We start from the raw sequence: 6,886 nt of genomic DNA on the forward strand, positions 1-6,886 counted from the left end.
GGAAGGCCCTCTATGAGGTGGACTGATTCAGTGACTGGGATAATTGGGATGGGAGTGTCAGAGACAGTGCGATTGGCACAGGACAGAGAGGAGTTTAGGGCTGTTATACATAGGGTCGCTATGAGTCATAGGCGACTCGACGGCACATAACAACAACAACAACAACAACAACAACACTAAATAATTCTAACAAAAGTTAAAGTATCAAGTTTCAGCAACTACACTATGGCAAATGCTAAAATATACACATTACACTTTTACCCTAAAAGAAACAAGTATTCTCCACCCCCCACTGATTGATTCTTCTTTGGGTAGGAGGCTTTCTTCTGTCCTTTCTCTCACCTTTTAGTTCATTTCAGGTGGAGTCATTTATCAAATAAATTTTGGAAGAATAAATTGAGTGGTTTAATTGGAGTTCCACTCTTCATTTGAGGATTAGTCTAACTTGCAGAGAATAAAAAATCTAACCTTGCTTCTCCAAAGACAAATCCTATTCTCAAGCAGAGAAAGATGGACCAGTTGAGAAGGGGTCTGGTTTTATCGGTGGTGTTGATGAGTCTGTTCCAACTCATAATAATCCTCCACTAGGTTTCTGAAGGTGAAAATCATTAACAAGGGGAGACTTCCCATCTTTCTTATTGAGTGCTACTGCCAATTTCTAAATTGGTAATTAAAGTTTAACTGTTTATGCCATACAGGGACCTTCCATAACATTAAGTTAGTAGAAACGAAGCTAGAGTCTTAAATGGAGAAGATTGTCCTATAGTTGAAACACCTAGTTGTTGTTGTTGTTGATTGTTGTCGAATCATCGTGATTCCATGAACAAAGACATATTGCATTTCTATAAGTTTCTCCAAGTTCACAGAGTTTTCATAGGCATGTGGTTCAGGAAGTGGATCCCACTCCTGCTTCCAAACCTGTCCTACAACTGGGAGCTCCACCAAACACTGTCCATATTGGTAAAACCATCATGGTATTTGATACCCCAATGGCACAGGTTCAGCATCACAGCAAACCGATATTACCTCAGTACAGCAAACTGACAAGGAGCGATGTACAAACCAGAAGAATATTTCTCCAAAATATAGCAACACAGTGGGTAAATGTGGTCAAGTCATCTAGCAGCGGCTAAGAGTGGTCAAGTCGAATGCATAGCAACCCTATAAACAAAAGACCTGAACTCTGTTCTATAATTAATGTCATTTCTTTGTTTATAGAGTTCATAGGGTTTCCAGAGGCATCTGGTGTAGGAAGTGGATGCCACTCCTTCTTCCAAACCTGAATCAATCTGGAAGCTCCTCCAAACAGGGTCCATGATGGGTAACCATCATGGCATTTGACACAGCTATGGCACATTAATTGGTAACTCAAAGTTATTCAGTACCAAAGATAGACAAACAACTGCTGTACCACTTAAGAATTTTCATTCTCATATTGATAAATTTGGCCTGAGGGCTCTACAGAATTTTAAAGACACACCCAGCAAATGCTGTTGACTATGCTCCACCCTTGGGTCCTTGTCAAAATTTCAAAATAGAAAGCTGGCCTGTAAAGCTACTAAAACTAAACTCAAAGCTATCTTATGAGGGCATTTCCTTTTCTACACTGTGAAAGCAATTCCTCTAAAAGTGACTTTACAGAGAAAATAAATCACATTAAGAAAGAAAGCTCTCAAACATAACTGAATCAAGAGGAAAAGTTTATCACAATAGAGATAACCCCCTCAAAAAAGTTTTTAAAATAAGCATTTTCTATCTGCAAAACAAATGAAAAAGGGCAAACCATTAGGCAAAAAATAATATTAAACAATGAATTTGAAACAACATTAAAAACGGAATTTTAAAAAAGAACCATGTAGAAACCCTAAATAAAAAATATAGTCACTGAAATAAAAGTACCACAAAAAAACCAACCAACAATCTAGAACTCAATAGACAGGATGAACCAACAGACTACACAGAAGAAAGAATGAATTAGATTGTAGACATGAAGAATTATCTACAAAGTAGAAGAGAGAAAAAAAAATGCAAAAAAAAAAAAACAACAAACAAACAAATATCTATTTAAGGCCGACTGTATGCTGTAGAAAAATAGATACCTACCTGCTGTCTAATAAAAGACGCCCTTGAAGTACAAATGGTTAAGTGTGCACCTTGCTGATCTAAAAGTCAGATTGCCTTTTCCATCTCATTGAAGAATGGAATTGGTATTTGTATTGGGATTGCATTGAACGTGAATATTGCCTTTGGTAGTATTGCCATTTTCACAACATTGAGCCTTCCTATCCATGAGCAGGGGATATTCTTCCACTTCTCCAGGCTTTTTTTTTGTTTCTTGTAATAATATTTTGTAGTTTTCTTTTAATAGATCTTTTGTGCTTCTACTTATATTTACTCCCAAATATTTGATCTTGTGATTAGCTATTGTGAAGGGTATTGTTTTTCTTAGCTCCAGCTCTGTATTCTCTTTATCACTGTAGAGAAATCCAACTGATTTTTGTATGTTGATCTTGTATCCTGCTACCATGCTGAATTGGTCAACTATGTCTAATAGTTTTCTTGCTGAGTCTTTAGGGTTTTCTAAGTATACTATCATGTCATCTGCATAGAGGGATAATTTTACTTCCTCTTTGCCAATTTGTATACCTCTAATGTCTTTCTCTTGTCTTATTGCTATCGCTAAGACTTCCAATACAATACTGAATAAGAGAGGAAATAATGGGCATCCTTGCCTAGTTCCTGTTCTTAAAGGGAATGCCTTTAACCTCTCTCCATTGAGAATAATGTTAGCTCTCAGGTTTTCATAAATACTTTTTACTATATTCAAGAAATCCCCCTCTAGTCCTAATTTTGTTGAGTGTTTTCATCAGTAAAGGGTGTTGGATTTTGTCAAAGGCCTTTTCTGCATCAATTGATAGGATCATGTGGTTCTTGTTCTTTGCTTTGTTAATATGATGAATTACATTAATTGTTTTTCTTATATTGAACCATCCTTGCATGCCTGTTATGAATTCCACTTGGTCATGATGCATTATTTCTTTGATGACGTTGTCTTCTATTGGCCAATATTTTATTAAAGATTTTTGCATCTATGTTTATTCCTTCTTTTAATGCTTTACATATTTTAAACCAATTTGTTCACACAATCCTTCACTACTGCAACTCAAGGCTCAATTTTTTTTCCTTTCTTCATTCTTTTAGTTTAGGAAGTTCTACCAGTGTTCTCTAGGTTAGTGCATGATTTTTTTTTCTCAATTCTCTTGGCTAGTCCATGTAATGATCCTTTACAGCAATCTCCTGTGATATACTGCCTCTGAAAACATGCTGGACGGTATGCTATGAGTCATTTCGACTTGACAGCACACATGTAAATGAGGCAAGATTTAGAGGCAAATATGTAAGGACATAATCATTCTATGTTATGATCTGATGATATGTGATCAGTCCATCAGCTGTAAAGAGACTAGGGCATGATGTAACATCTTTCATAGCCCTGATGTGATGTAAGGGGAGTTTTCTTAGAATGTGGCTTGCATCACCTTTTTGACGATGATGATGATGATGAAAGAAAAGAGAAGCGACCTTTAAGGAGTGACGAGACTTCAGTATTCCCAAGAAAGAAGTGTCAAGAGTAGAGTACATTCTTGTAAAGCAGGTTCCGATGCTGGGAATCTCCTAAAACCAAGGAATCAACAGAAAAAACCCTTCCCCTACAGCTAGCACTCTGAATTTGGACTTTTAGTCTCACCTTCTGAAGTGACAGAGAAGAAATGTTAAAGCCATCTCCTTATAGTATCTCTTACAGCAGCAGTAGACCGCTAAGATACTAGCGTAGTCAACATTAAATAAAGCAGGCAGACTCTGCCAAAGTGGATTTTACCACCATCCTGAGGATCTCCATAAGACCATAAAAATGTAGGCAAACAAATTCATTTATAGTAATAAATTATGTTAAGTGCAAACAATACAGCACGCCAAAAAATAATAACAGGATGGCCAAGGAAAGCAGCGCTGGGCATTGCAGAGAGAAGGCATGTGTGATTTTCTAACAGAGAGCAAGAACAAGCTTGGCGAACTGAAAGGTCATTAGCCTAGAGAGTCGTAAACAAAAAGAGGGCACACCAACAAAGAGTAAAGAAAGCAAAACTGCTAGAGCTTTTGAGGTGCATCAAAACTACTGCAGAATTTTAATCATGGGAACTTCGTGATCAAATGAAAAGATAAGTCTGAAAAAAGAATTATTCAGGAAAAAGAAGTAGCATGGCCAGGAATGAAAGCAAGTGTCAGGAGAGGTGTAACCACAGTCAGAACAAAGAAATAAAATCCTCTTCGTAGCTCCACCAAAATCAGGCTAAGAATAATAGGTTAAGAATTGTTGTTGTTATTGCTATGTACCGTTGAGTCAAAACTGACTCACAGTTGACCCACTAGTGGGTTTTGAAAGGTTATACATTGCATAGGAGGAGACTGTCCAGCCTTCTCCCAGAGAGCAACTGATGGATTTCAATCACATACCTCTGCATTAGCAACATAGTTACCACTAAGTCAGTGTTGTTATTATGTACCATTGAGTCACCTGCACAGCAACACTATGTACAGGAGCTTTGATGGCTGCTCTGTCTTGAGCCAGTCTCACTGATTTCAATACACCTTCCCCCATTGTCCCAGTTACTGTATCAATTCATCTCATCTAGAGTTTTCTCCATCTGTGCTGTCCCTCCACCCTTCCAAGCACGATGTCCTTCTCCAAGGACCAGTCCCTCCTGGCCATGTGCCCAAAGTATGTGCGATGGACTTCAAAATCTTAGCCTCCAAGGAAAAACCTGATTTCACCCTCTACAAGACAATTCTGTTTTCTTGATGGTTCATGGTATGTTCAAGATTCTTCTTCAGCCCCACAACTCGAAGGCATCGATTCTTCTTCTGTCCTCCTTAGTCAGTCCCAGGCCTACTTCAGAAACGCTGAGGCTCCACACACAGCTGGTCTGGGTTTTCACCTTTTGCCCTGCAAACTCAGGACAAGAACTGTACAGATTCACACAAGACAGGATCTGAGACTAAGCCAAGAGAATCATAAATTATTGGACCTGAAAGTAATTTCCCAGAACAGGAACCAACCTCCTTCCTCACTTTACCAATGAGTAAGCAACTGCTCAAGAGCAAATTGCACAGAGACTAATACTAATACTAATACTAATACTAATATAAACGTGTTATTTTCTCCTTAAGGTTAAGTTTAAATTTTGTTTCTGAAATACCTACTCTAGCTGTGTTATACTTGCAGGGAAATGGAAGGATAGTTGGAATGGGAATAAAAAATCCCAACTCTGCCATAATTAAGGTATTAAGATAATCTATCCACTTGGGCAAATGATATCGTCTCTGAGCTGTGGAGCTGTGTATTATCGGTAATATGTGTATTATGAATAATTTTGAATATGTGTATTCTTACTATAGTCAGAACCCACCCATAGTTGAGTCTCCAGCGAGTTTTCACAGGCAGTTTAAACGCCCAGGAGATTGCCCATCTTTCTCTCGCAGTTGGCAGTTATCTCCTTACTCCTAAGTAACCAGAGCTCCCTTCTCTAAGATTTCGTATCTTTATATATAAAATGCTGGCGTTTGCACTAAGAAATGAAATTTCCATCTAGATAATCACCCCTAAATTACATACGTAAACTCCAGGAACCTGAAATTAAGAGAATCCCACTACAAACAGCACTTTTCGTGGAAATTTCGGATACTCAAATTACGTCCAGCAGTAGCATCTTTCTGACAAATATATTTGCAAGGTTTTTGTTTTATATGCGCCTTCCATGTAAAGACTACACAAGTGAGGGGGGAGGATGAAAGGTAGATGAGCAGGGCAGCGGGCAAAGAAAGGTGGTCAGTGAGTAGCTCCAATAATCAAGCCAGTCTCATGGATATACTTGATATAGGTGAGAGAAAGAAAAGCTCAACTGCAGAATTTCTTACTTATATTCTTCCTCTTTGGCGAGCAGGTCCTGTCCCAGTGAAGCAGGTTGCTGACCGCGAGACGGAAGCGGAGTCCTTGAGACGCTCCGTCTCTGTAAAAAAGACAGATTTTCAGAAATGAAAGTCCAGCGGGGTTTGGCGTCCCTGTGGTCCACCCAGATCTCCATGAGTATACAAAAGCCCTTCCTTGAACGAACCCTGACACCAAGAACTCGTCCCGCCATCTTTCAGTGCCGCAACCTGGTTACCAAGGCGACCACAGGTCTTCCCGCGAGAGTTGGCACAGCCCCGGCGGCTCTCGGGGCTCCCGCGGTCCCACTGGAGGCCGTGCGCGGGGGGCGAGGCGGAGGGATGGAGCGGAGCTGGGTGTGCAAGTCCTTAGCGCGACCTCTGGCCTCCGCCCCACCGGCCGAGATGCCTTCGAAGTGCTTTTTTGAGTGATAACCTGGTGTAAACTCTCAACTTGGACACTTTTCCACAAGGGAGGCAAGTTCGTTTCTACTTTTCAAATAGAAACCAAATGTAGGAAAGCCGCTGCCCTAATCTGGGTTTTCAGCCTTTAGTGGCCAGTACGCTCCCCACCTGCATGAGTTTTGTTTAACCTAAAAAATCTGCAGTGGAATTCTAAAGCACTGGTTTCTAACATTTATTTACAGTCGTTGTTGTGTCCCTTTGAGTCGGAACCGGCCGATAGCTCACCCTTGAGGGGGTTTCCAGAGGCATTTGCCTGCACGGGAGGCAGATAGCTCATCCTAAATTAACAGCATTTGTTGACAGCGTAGTTAAGAGTCCAGACACACCTTTCTTGATTTTAAACCTAGCAGTGTCCACTTTTATCTGTTAAACCAGTTTGCATCCTCACCAATAGTGGGTGAGAGTAATGATTCCAGTTTCACTAACACTTTGCATA

At 39.9% G+C, this 6,886-nt stretch overlaps 1 protein-coding gene across 1 annotated transcript in view; it reads right to left on the minus strand.

Moving 5' to 3' along the window:
* TEX9 (testis expressed 9) overlaps window positions 1-6,200 on the minus strand; it is a 96,906-nt gene extending 90,706 nt beyond the window's left edge. Inside the window, exons 1-2 of the mRNA XM_006894534.1 lie at window positions 6,174-6,200; window positions 5,977-6,068 (exon numbers count right to left, since the gene is read on the minus strand). Coding sequence (XP_006894596.1) covers window positions 5,977-6,068; window positions 6,174-6,200 — 119 coding nt within the window. The remainder of the gene's footprint in view (window positions 1-5,976; window positions 6,069-6,173) is intronic.
* Window positions 6,201-6,886: the final 686 nt, after the last annotated feature.

Source organism: Elephantulus edwardii, unplaced genomic scaffold (genome assembly GCF_000299155.1).
Source record: "Elephantulus edwardii isolate Elephantulus edwardi_28Jun2011 unplaced genomic scaffold, EleEdw1.0 scaffold00145, whole genome shotgun sequence".
NCBI lineage: Eukaryota > Metazoa > Chordata > Mammalia > Macroscelidea > Macroscelididae > Elephantulus > Elephantulus edwardii.